The 13327-nt window shown below is 38.7% G+C and overlaps 1 protein-coding gene across 6 annotated transcripts in view; it reads left to right on the plus strand.

Moving 5' to 3' along the window:
• The window catches only part of PSD3 (pleckstrin and Sec7 domain containing 3), a gene marked incomplete at its 5' end in the record, with an annotated part of 867292 nt that overhangs the window by 612254 nt on the left and 241711 nt on the right, over positions 1-13327 (plus strand). The window contains one exon of one of the 6 annotated variants that reach the window (XM_082247753.1): positions 5514-5919. The exons of the other annotated variants lie outside the window; for them this stretch is intronic. Within the exon in view, the coding sequence (XP_082103879.1) occupies positions 5752-5919 (168 nt within the window). Of the gene's footprint in view, positions 1-5513; positions 5920-13327 lie in introns of those variants that run through there. 6 annotated transcript variants of the gene reach the window in all.

A 13327-nucleotide genomic window follows, 5' to 3' on the forward strand; every position in this document is an offset into this window, starting at 1 on the left:
CAGACAGCCAGCCACCCACCACAGGGTACCAGCAAGCCAGCCATTAAGCATTAAAAAAATTAACATGTTCAGTACCAGATTTGTGTCAAAAATTGTCTTTATTTTTCAAAACTTTAAATGTACAAAATATCGGCCGATACCGATATGCAATGGCCAAAATATCGGTATCGGCCCTGAAAAAAACATATCCGTCTATCCCTACCTCTGAGTATAGCCAGGACTGCCCACTCAGGTATAGGAGAGATTTGTGCTATCTGTAAAAATGTGTGTGGCCAAAATCATTTAACCACTTGCCGACTGCCTAACGACGATTTACGTTGGCAGTCAGCCCCTCACAGGCAAAGTGACGTAGGTCTACGTCGTTAGCCTGTGAGGCTTTAGGGAGCGAGCGCGCCGCTGGAGGCACGCTCCCGCTCGCTCACGGACCCTCCGCGTGTGTGCCCGGTGGACCCGATGTCCGCCGGGCACTCGTGATGGTCCGTTACAGCGGGAGAAAGGCAGGCGGCTAATGTAAACACAGCCGCCTGTCATTCTCCCCTGTGTAAGAATTGAGATAATACGGTTCTGCTATGTAGGACCGTTGATCTCTGTTCTTACACCTCAAGCCACATCCAATCACAGTTAGAACCACACCCCTAGAGACACACTTAACCCCTCCTCAAATAAAGTTCCTTCCCCGCCAGTGTCATTTTTACAGTAACAGTGCATATGTATAGCACTGATTACTGTAGTAATGTCACTGGTAACCCCAAAAGTGTCAAAAATGTCAGTCAAGGGTCCGATCTGTCCGCCGCAATGTCGCAGTCCTGCAAAAAAAATCGCAGATCGCCAACATTACTCGTTAAAAAAAAAAAACAACAAAAATGACAAAAATCTTTCCCTTAGTTAGTAAACGCAATAACTTTTGTGCAAACCAATAAAAATACGCTTTTTGCATTTTTTTTTTTTTTTACCAAACATATGTAGCGTAAAAATCAAAATTTTATATTTTAGGCCAATTTGTTTTATATTTTTTTGGGGAATTTCATATAAAAAATGTGAAAAATATTGTTATTTTTGCAAAATTGACGCTCTTTTTTTGTTTATAGCGCATGATCAAAAATTCGCACAGTTGATCAAATACCACCAAAAGATAGCTCTGTTTGTGGGAAAAAAAGGACGTCAAATTTGTTTAGGTACAGCGTCGCACGACTGCGCAATTGTCCGTTAAAATAACGCAGTGCCGAATCGCAAAATAGGCCCTGGTCAGGAAGGGGGTAAAATCTTCCGTGGCTTAAGTGGTTAAAGAGTGCGCAGTCCAAAAAAATCATTATAAAAGTATACCTGTACTGCATGGCGCAAAGTGGTGCAATAATTTCAATGAAGATATATAAGTTTCATGAGATAAGCAAAAGAAAAACATTTTCCTATACTGAACTGATGATAATGTTTTCCAACAAAGTTTATATAAATATATTAAGTAATTTAGTGACACCATTGTGAGAAAAGTGGTAGACCCATTTTGAGAAAGCTAAGATATGTTTAGTATAGTCTTAACTATGAAAGATAGGTGGTGTGAATTAATGACTTTGGATGTCCTAATTTTTAGTGCTCAACATTGAGTTCAGTCCTGGCCAGATATGCCTTTTTAGGACTTGTAGACCAACTTTTATTGAAACACACGCAGGGGGTTTACACCATCAATATGAAATTAACCAAATTCAGCCTGCTGGCTCTCTTTGGCAGCCCTACTTCTCAGACATCATGCTTTGGTCCTCTTGACCATCTAACACAGCATCCAAGTACTCGTACACAAATGCTGTGCTTCTGTCAGCTCTCTCTTCCCTTCAGCTCCCTGCTGCTCCGGCTTGGGCCTCTGTCTGTCTTATTCCAGACTGCACCATGAAGACATGTACACCTCTCTGGCTGATCCCTTGGGACTCCTCGGGAGGGTGGAGCCCTGAACCCCAATTCGGATTACCCTAAGCACCCAGCACACACCTGCATCATCAGTGTGTCAGTTCTCTGCAAAACATGTTCCCGACTGCCTTTTTACACCATGATAGGACACTGCACTGCAGTAACTCCTTTCTCTCTCTGCCCTTCATCTATACCACTATCCTCCTTCTCTTACCACTCCACTAATTTCTTCCTCTATCTCCACTCCACCACTCTCTTCCTTCATCACCCTTTCAGCACTCTCATTCCTCCCTTACTTCTTCCCCACTCTTATACTCCCTCTAACCAGCACTCTCTTAGCACCTTTACTCTTCCTGCACTCTCTTCCTGCCTCTGTCAGGGCTTGTACTTGAACCCGGACCTCTGCTGTGTCTGGCAGTAACTCTTCTCACTGAGCTACCTGAGAGGCTGGACAGCACCCTGTCTGATCCATTGGACAACCCTGCCTTGTACCTTGACTTCTGCTGAACCTTGAACTTACGCTCCTTCCATGAACTTCCTGATTTAAGCCATGTCTCTGCACTTCCTGTTTGCCATATTATTGTGCTCTCTCAGCCAGTATCTTGTTCTGGTATTACCTGCTGCCGTCCATATTTTGCTACCACTCGTTATTGACCCTAGGCTTGTTCCTTGACTACGCTTCTATCTCATCCTAACCTGCAACTAGTCATTACTGACCATTTGGCTTGTTTACGGACTACGCTTCTGTTTGATCCTTACCTGCTTAATCTGCTACTGGACCCCAGGTTGCTCACCTGGGGTCCAGTAGCAGATCCAGTAGCAGTCCAGAAAGAGAATGCTAACAAGAGATGAGGAGCAGTGTAGGTAAAAGGGAGAGGGAATAAGGAAGTGTAGATGGAAGGATCACTAGAACGCAAGAAAAGGAGCATCCGAAACAGGTATGATGGATACCATGAATATCCAATACTTCTTAATGTAATAATTTCTTTAATGCTATAATACCAATCACTCCACCATGTTTTCTTATCAACCTGCTTGTGATAACAATAATATTAATTCCAGATGTATACAAAGGTAAAAACCCTCTAACCAACAAAAATTGTGCGGTTGATGATAGCTATTTTTGAGGCCTGCTGGTGATAAGTACCCAAAGCTGGAGCTACAACATATAAACTTCTGTTTATTTCTGTTTATGAGTTTATTGTGCATTTAAAAAGGTGGTTAACTGAAACTTGATATGCCTACCAAACTAAATCTTTTTTCTACCCTGCGTTTTGTTTCATCTCCACATGCTTACTTTTACATTTTTCTTTGGTTCTCTTGTATACTTGCTGTGCATTGAGTGGAAACCCTTCTACATGTGGGCTGTGTGCCAGGACTTTTCATAATGAATTTGACAAGGGGAACACCAGCACTACTTTACCGTATGATGTGCAAGTGCTCTCTCTGTCAAACACTGATGGCAGAGGGAAGAGCCAGTTACTTGTTTGTTTTCATTGTGGTGCTATTAAATGTCAAATTATGTAAAAATAGTCACAGCAACAGCCCAACAGCCATCTAGTTCAACCTGTGTGTGTTTGTGTTTTTCTGTCTCTACCACTTCCCATATCCTTGTATATTGTGTTCAAAAGGATACCAATCTAAACGTTTTTTTTTAAATTAACGACACTCCCGTTGAAACCACATATTGTGGAAAGCAGTACCATATCCTTACTACTCTAACAGTAAAGAACCCCTTACACAGTTTAAGGTTAATCCGCTTCTCATCCAACTTTGAGTGGCCATCTGTCTTGAATGACCTGAGACTTAATAGTTTCCTCCTAGGGTTGGAATCACCATTAGGATATTTGTATATTGCTATCATATCCCCTCTTAAGCGTCTCTTCTACAGGGAGAATAAGTTTAATGTTTGTAATCATTCCAATTAACTGAGGTCCTCCGGTCCCCTTGTTATTGTGTTGTCCTTCTCTGGACTCGCTCACTCAAGATGCGATCGAACCAGAGTTTTGTACAGTGGTAGAAATATAATTGTATCTCTTGAGTAAATACCACTTTTAATTGCATGTTATTGCTGAGTCTGTCATCAACTAGGGCCCCCAGATATTTTTCCATCCCCACTCTGACAGTGTGAGGCCCTGCCACTGTGAAAATGGTTGTGAAAAGGACACACAGTTCACTTGTCTGCAGAATGCGGGACTCCAGAGGACCAATTATGATCAGAAAAAAAAAGTTTTTACAGCTTTCTCTGCATTTTGACATTCCCGAACACAGGTCTGTTCTTTTGAGGGGGACAAGTGTGCTCCTCCTGAAAGCCAGGAGGTCTTAAGCCTAGTACACACAAGGTGAATGTCGGACAGGATTGGCCGGTTTAATAGAAACCAGACGACATTCGGCCTGTGTGTACAGCAGCCAGTCCTGCTTCTGTCGAAGGGTCCTGACCAAAAAAGGTCTGCCGATGGACTCCCAATCAGCGCTCTCAAGCAATGGGGGAGAACTCTGACCGGGGTGTACTGGCGAGGGGGCGGTCCCCCAGTCAGAACACAAGAGAACACCAGGGGAGATTGCTGTAATTTCATCGGATTGTTAGTACAGCGGCTCCGACCTGAGCTGTCAGGTTTTTTTTCATCAACCCTCTGAACCAAAAAGATAGTAGTGTGTTTGAGGCTTTAGGCTAGGAGACAGGAGGGCTTCAGACAGGTGCCAAGAGATCCCATGTTGAGAGTCCAGGGCGTGGGACCATTCAGCATTAGAGCTGTGTGAGACAGTCTGAGGAACTAATTAAACGCCAAAGACCAAGGTATGGGGCCTAGTCAGCGGCACTGCTGAAAAGACAGCGCCATGTGGTTCTGCATTATTTTGGCTGTGCCAAAATCTAGAAAAAAGTGGCCCAATAAGCCCTAAAATGGACTTTCTGACTGCCATAGTCACTTTAAAAAAAGAATCAATACTACTGCGTTTATAACCCCAGATCACAATATATTGCCACTGGGTTACAAAAAAATGGAGCAAAACGTTGGATATTTATCCATAGCAGCCAAGATTCACTTCCAAGATGCATCTAGGTTTTAGACAGTTGCCATTAATGGATTTCATTTTCCTGTATTTTAGTTTTTGTAACTCAGTCCCATTATGTTACATAGCTCTAGATATGAGGAAGTATAAGGTTGATAATTTAAAATACAGAGAAACAAAGTGCCTATCATATATGCACATTGAGCAAATCTAAAAGGTGAAGGGGCAGTTCAGCGTGCATTTTTATTAAGTCACATTTTCAGCTAATCCAGCTAACCTTTTGGAATCATATATAACGTGGAAAGGAATTTAGAGCTTCCCTGCTTTCCATTCTGCTTTAGATTGAATAGAGATTGGCAGTCTTCTTAGCAACTGTATTTGTGATATCTGAATGCAGAAACTGAGCTGGCAGCATAGGAGTTATAGTAGTGTTATTTGGAAAGCAATTAATTACTTGCCTGGATAACTGCCTCTGCTTGCTGTATGTAGATTTAGGTGTGTGTGTGTGTGTGTGTGTATGTGTAAGAGACAAAAGAGGGGGAGTGGAGAAGAGGCTGGATTTCATTTTTTTTTTCTAACTTACTGCTAGTGACGTGAGATATGCCTGGAACGATCAGGCAGAATGAAAACAGTAGATTTGAAGATGCTGGCACAAGCAGCCTGGTGCATCCTAAGCAAGTGCTGATCAGTTCTGTATTGCAAGCTGTACAAGTAGTGTTCATTTAAGGGGTCATCAATTGTAAGCAGTTTGCAAAGGAGGAAATAGTGCCTTTTCGCACCTCTTATTTTCCTTGGTTCACTGCACCTGTTCTCTTCAATTCCTAAACTGCACCTTTGGAAATGATTGGAGTTAACAGCGTCCAAAGCGCCAGCAAGGTGCGGGTGAGAGCCACAGGCTCCGTGAAATATGCCCGGGAGGAATCTGCCCGCCGCCAGTCCCACAGGTCAAAATCTCTCAAAATCTCCCATTCTTCAGATTTTTCAACTGGACATGTCAAAGAGAGCAAGGTACGGTAACTTGCCTGCAGGCATTGCATTATTTTATATATATATATTTATATTTTATATATATGTATATATATATATATATATATATATATATATATATATATATATAGTATCAGCATCTTTTTTCACTTGTAGATTTTTTTTATATAATTTATGTTCTTATATTTAAAGATCTTAAAGCTTTCAGCGTTTTCCTGTTTATTGCAATGTACAAACAGGTTTGTTTCCATCCCTCATGCTACAGCTTGCTACGTTAGAATTATCTGAATGAATAACATCTTTTGCTTTCTCCCCACGTTTGTCCATTGTGCTGGTGTGAGAGTCTACAAATCTTGTGTCTGTGTGTGTGTGTGTGTTGTCTCCCCAAAGCCAGGTGCATTAGTTTAACTAGAGATTTACTAATTAGTAGATGTCACAGCTTTGGGAAGATAATTATGGTACATTGTAGATATGAGCAGAGAAATATCCCCTAGAAGAGATGAAAAAAATATAAATGAATAGGAGATTTGTTAATAGAAAGACACCCAGCACTGCAGGGGGATGGACGGGGGCTCTCCTCCGTGTGTAGATGCTGCATGTGCAGACAGAATGGTGAATCTTTCTTTCACAGGGGTGTTTGAACAGTCTTGAATCTGTTCTGGTTACGTCTGCTCACGGAATAATTGCTGGTCATGTTAACAAGCAGGAATGCTGCTATAATTAGGGTTTCTCAGCAATCTAGAGTCATGTATATTAGGGGATAAAGGGAAGACTTAAAATAATGAGATGAAATATAAAATCATTATTGGGTGTCAATGCATGCAAACCAGAGCTCCTCCCTACAGTTTATTTAAAAACTATAGCTATACATGATAAAACCAGACACAGTTATTTAATAACTGTAATGCAGATTAATGCATTTTCCTTTTTTATTGGTTGCAGAATTATATTTTATCAAACATAAACATAGATGTTGATAAATATAATTGCATTCCGTATCATTTTATTAGAAGGCATTCGTATAGTGAATAGAATTGCGTGAGCTTAACAGATAATGCTTTGTCTCGCCTACCCTTAGGTTGTTATCTTTGTTAAAACATGTTTTTTTGTAAAGGTCAGCAGTGTCCCCTTTTATTAGACACCATGGAAATAAAATGGCCATTGGGCATGGTGCAATTCTGGCATTTAGTTAAAAGCATTATTGTCAGTGAATCATAAAGCTTTATTGTTGCTTCCTTCTGGCAACCACATGGCTCTGTGTGTCACATGGCAAAATAGAAACATCTCTAGAATGTGGACATACGACATAGAAGATACTGATCTACCTGTTTTATACATAATGTCAACAAGAACGCACCATGAGAGAGTTGTCATATTGTTCGATGAAGTCAAGATCTCAGCTAGTAGCTCATAGTTTATTTTGCGCATACAGTTTGTGAGACATGTAATTGAGTTTTTTTTTTTTTTTATAAGGCAAAAGTAAGGTGCAATAACCAGTAATAATCTTTTAGGCTGTTCAATGATGGCATCTGATTGGCTGCTCCTAGTCAATGTACTTTGTGCATCATCACTGCTCTTGGAACTGCCGTAACAAAAATTCCTGGTTGTGCATACATTTGGTTTCAATTTTTCCACGTTGTTGCTTAAAATAAATGAACCCTGTGCACCCAACTACACATGTACTTTATTTGCTATACCATGCTTAACTTTGTGCTCTTTATCAATTTGCAAATGATCAAATAATCAAATTATTCATTACTAGCAATGCCAATTTGTTTTCAATTTGTGACGGTTTATTGGAGTATAGATAGTATACATCTGGCTATGGGTATTTTATGTGACCGTATACACTACTTGACATTGAATAAAAATTTTACATGTAAGTACACCGTTTTCAAAAAACATATCTGATTTCATAATATATTTTTGTTATATTTCAGTTATCATATAGGCAAAGAACTGACTTAATTGACAGCTGCCTTAACCGTATTCTCAATAGTGACAACTCCTTTAATTGTGATGCTTGTTTGCTGGGATGTGCCTTGTTATTCTGCCACCACAGGTGGCAAACAAATGGTATTCTTTTCATCCTTTACCCAGCCTTTTTTTTTTTTCAGTATATGTTGTGTACTCTAAGGAGGAAACTAGTATCTCATAGGATTAGTGAAGCCGTGATAAGCTGGCAAAGTAGGATAGGATCAATGGAACCTTGTTAAATAGATAAAAACGTAATTTATAACAAATAGAAAGCAATAAGCTTTACCACTCTGCTAATTCTTCATATTTTCCCAAGACATCTATCTCATAATGTAATATCATTTAATATACTGTAATAGCAGGACCCCCTGGCCCTTTTTCATTATAGCCATGATTCCTAAACATGTTTAAATCCCAGTAATATATGTATAAGAAATATTATTTTTATGCTGGTATTACTACTGGGGCAGTATACAAATCTTTCTAAAACCGATATATTTTTTTTTTTTTTACAAGTGCACCTTTCAAGTTTTATTGAGACATTGACACACATGTTCTAAACACACCTTTCTACAGATCTTGAATGACAAGAACACTAAGGTGTAACAAAGCAAAAATTTGAACTTTTTTGTAATGACAACAATATGCTTATAATACGTGAAGGTTCTACAGTGATGTTTAAGATAATAGATGACAAACATTAATGTTTTTTTTTCTAGGTTTTGTGCTTTACCTTAATATAACCCTCCCAATTCTCTAATGGTTTTTAATGGTACAAGTTACATCAAAACAATCTAGTTCACTTTCTGAAGTATCTAAGCTAGATACAAGTCTTTTCCAAAAGCTTGTGCACTGCAGTCTCATCTGCTGCACCTTCCTCACTGCACCTCAGTTATTCTCCATAGACTCCTTGTCCTTCTATAAAGGCCTTTGCGTCATATGACCTCTGCTTTTCTACCAGCATGCCATGCAAAGAAAATGACCCTGCTTGCTGTTCACAACATGTAGAGTGGGAGATGTGTGTGTATGTATAATATATATATATCTGGCCCATTTGTTTCATCCAAGATATTCCAGATCCCGGATCCTAAATAAAAGAAAAAACATACAACCTTACAACTACAGTTCCCAAGATGTTTTCCACTTTCGTAGTAACACTGCTGAAGAGCTGGCCATAAATTAACAAGGTCTAATTTCCTTTTTTAAAATGGATGTATTTTTCTTTTTTTACCCAATAAAGAAGACATATACCTGTTAATTTTGTTTTTTAGAGAGTAATGGGGTCAATTATAATTTCCTCATATAGAGCTTGTATTTAATGACTATGATATAAATGTGACTGTGATATAAATGGTAGATTTTAGATTTTGTATAATGAAAACACTTAGCGATCTGTGGCCCAGCTGGAGATGACAGACTGTAAAATGCTAGAATTGGTTCTGTGCCCTACTCATGTAATGGAACTGAGAATTTTTTTATTTTTTTTGCTTGCTGTCAAGTAAAAACTTTGAATTGAGATGCATGTTTTATGTACAAATCCTGAAAATATTTTCGGACCCTTGGAATTTTCTTGATTTCCAATTTCTAGTCAAATAACATAAATACAGCAACTTTATTAGGTAATCTAATCTTAGCCATTCTCAGCCTTTCTTATTAAGTTGGACTCATGAACACATATTTTATCAAATATAAGAAATACCTGTGGGTCAATAGATTCCACATTATGGTTCTTTGCAACTTAGGAAGGTTCAGTGGTATTGCCTTACACTAATCATTATAGAATTCCTACTGGATGTCTTTATGCAGTACTCTATCTTCTGAATGTCAGCCTGAGTACTGTCATTGACTGCTATGTGCAGATGTTTAGGACTTAAATTTTAATTTGTGGAAATTTTCAGATATCCTCTCAACTTTAGTAAGAGAAGGAAGAAGGCAGAAATACTGTTAATCAGAAAGAATTTATGCACCTTTATTTCGTACTTTTAGGTAAATGTAATAGATCCTGGCTGGTACTAATTATTTTTTTATTTAATGAGTCTGGGTGCTTGTAATCTTTGATGATAGAGATACATATATTATTTTCAATAGATTTGGTCTCTAAAAAAAATCTAGAGTATATTTTAATGATCAATACAGAATATCTGGGTAAACTAATATGAAGAAAGTGAAACTTGTTGAATCTATTTTTAAAAGGTATACACTTCCAGTTAAGGTTCCCATATGTGCCCAGATTACAAGCAGGAAATGGCTCCTGTGCCCAGATTACAAACAGGAAATGGCTCTTTGATTTTTCTGAAGATAGTTGGCAATTCCCAATTTTAAATTGGATGTACATAGTTTGGATGTCATTGAAGATATGTTTGATTATCGTACCTATCAGTAAATGCTACTCTTAACTGTCTTTTGTTACCTTTATAATATGGCAGGTATATAAACGTTATGTAAAAGCTAGAGCAGCCCATATTTGTCTGTCATTACCATAGATAGGGCTACCCATCGCTGAAAAGGTGATATCTTGGTTGGCCTGATCTGAACATCTAGATAATGTTTTTGTCACAGACTTTTATAGTTTGGCACTAATTGTAGACAGTTGATAGGTTAATTACCTGTTACACTTCTCTACAACTATATATTTCTTATGTTTTCTATAAAATATTGACAGCCTTTGCCTGTTTAGGTCACAAATATATGTCAGATTTGCCCATAACTCTGGATTACAAAGAAAGGAAAAATCTCCAGAAGCTCAACCTGCCTGTTATGTGTAGCTTTAGATTGTTCATAATCAGACATGGTATTATGTGTTTGTTAATAACACTTGCTATAAACAGAAGATTTATTTTACACAGTAAACATTATTAAATTGTAATCCTGTGCATTTGGTTCCTGGGAACTACAGTTTTGCTGGAAATACTATTCCTACAATGTGTTGATTTTCAAATGTACCTGTGCCCAGGCTATGAATTATAAACTCTTTATATATAGAAACTTAAAGCAAGCCCTTACTCACTTTTCTAGCTGCTTTTAATGTGAAGTTATTCATTCTCTAAGATCACAGCAAAAAGGTTACAAAAAGGGTTCCAATAACGTCTTCTGGGTATTTACATAAATCGTAAATAAACCCATTGATTTTATTCTTTCCTAAAACAGTTATATTTAGGGCATACCATGAATGATAACTGTCACAATTGCTTGTACCATGACAGCTGCAAATGAAAGAGAGTTTAAGATGGCAGCTTCTTTGGCTGTAAAGGAGAGGAGGGCTTAGTTCCACTTCAAGAGAGCTGGAAGCCGGCCAAGATTTTGCTCTCATAGAAACCATCTTGCTTGAGGTGTTTGGGACGCACCCCAAAAGCTTGTCGTAAAAAATTGTATGTTAGTGCAAATTAAAAAACTATCAAGGACAGTACTCAATTGGCTCGTATGGAAAAACACAGTGCTTATGTTGTGAATTTTAAGGCTAGGTTCAAACTTGAGCTTCCTCAAGCATGTTTGGGGCATTTTTTTATGTGCATTGGTGCAAACGTCATATGTATTTTCCAGGCACTCCCATTAAGGGATCCAAAATGTTTGATTCTCCACCAAAGAAGCTCGTGGACTTTTTTGAGCTTTAAGTGGCATGATGCTTAAATGTGAACGGCACAATAGGATACAATAGGAATCCTCATGTTGATCGTTGAAGTGCGTCTAGAAAAGTGCTTTAAGTCTCCCATACGGGAACTGAGCATCATAATTCAGTTCTTCACAGTGGTTAAAGATACACATGTAAAGGGGCTTGTTTTAAAGAGCTTTTACTGTTTGTTTAGAATCTATAAATAATTGTGCGTGATCTGGGAACGGGTTTATTTTAAATGAACCTTGCTGGGCATTGTGCGGACATTGTGTCACCAAGCTTTGTACATAATTATAAAATCAAAACTTTTGGAAGATTGAGCCATCTGCTGTTATAGTTGAAGGGTCATATCTGAAATAGTGTTCCAAAGACAATTGATTGTATCAATTCACTGTATATTCTGAATGTTGTCCTAGTACTGTAAACATGCAATTAGTTCAATCAATGGTTGCAACAATCATTTGAAGCCTACAAAAGCTCATTGACAATTGTTTCACATTTTCGGAAGTGTAATTTGTTATATGTAGACATCTAGGGAAACGGTAATAAATCCACATATAGAGATTTACCAAAGATTTCTGTGACTAAATGACAGTTGTTCACTTTTCATTGTTAGAAAAACAGCAAGGTTTATGTCCATTCAAATACTGCATTTTCCCCTGCCAGATCAGAGAGAAAAATTGAGTCTCATCAGCATTGTTAAACCAAGAAAAGCATATATTTGAGCCTGCTTTCTTTCTTGCTTTCACAAGGACTCATGTACATAATCAATTTGGCCTGTACAACATAAAAACCACACATATTTGGGTGAGGCACAGGTGCAGCGTAATCAAAGTCAATGATAGGTTAGAATACACTGTGCCTGAACGTGCCTTCTTGCTGGTCTGTGTGGTAGTTGTACTCTGGACCATAGGCTTACAGAGACATATCATTGAATGCATACACTCTGTGTTTGAGGCATACGATCCTGTTCAGAATGTCTTATAGTGCTTTTTATTTCAGCCTGCCATTGATTTTGACAGGCTGCTGCCAGGGGCCTTTGCACTGCACCTGTGCCTTCTGGGCACCCAAAAACTCCTGGTTTTTACACTTTACAGGCCAAACTGCCCATATGCACGAGTCCTAAGAAATCTGCCCCTTTATGGTATAAATTGACCTGCCCATAGACATGATGTGATTCTTTCCCAATTCTTCTAGTCACTCAGATCATGAAACTGTACTGTGTATTTTGGTAGTCTGCGATCTCTGCAATTTTTTACTAGATTTCGAGAAAAGGATTTTCTGGCTTCTTGCCATTAGTCCCTAGAGGTAAGACCTGCATAAGGGCAGGATTTTATATACGATAACTCAAAATGGCAGTCCTATCTCTCATGTATGGGTACATAAAGGCTGGGTTCACACTGCCGCACAGAGTGGCGCACAGCACGGGTCCAGTGCGTCCCTATTCACCAGTTCAGATCCGATTTCAGTCTGAATTTTTGGCTGAATTTGGACCTGAAATGGACCAGAAGATGCACAGGAATCTTATGCAATTTGCACTGGAGCGGCTCTGGAGATATGAGAACCGACTCCATATAGATCCGATCACAATGTCCTGACATGCGAATTGGATGCAAGAAAACCCGCATCCAATTCACAATAGTGTGAACCTAACCATAAGGATAAATAAACCCAAGAATGAAAATTAAAGTGTTAATTCATCTTTACCAAAAAAAACTGCAAGTGCAGATAAGTGATATCTGTAGATAAAAACAAACTGTGCAGCTTTGACCAAAACTGAATATTGCCCTTGCTTATAGGAGTAGGTCATTTACATACAGTGACCTGAAAACTCCCTGGACA

Source organism: Pelophylax lessonae, assembly GCF_965119305.1.
Source record: "Pelophylax lessonae genome assembly, chromosome: 1".
NCBI classification, from domain to species: domain Eukaryota; kingdom Metazoa; phylum Chordata; class Amphibia; order Anura; family Ranidae; genus Pelophylax; species Pelophylax lessonae.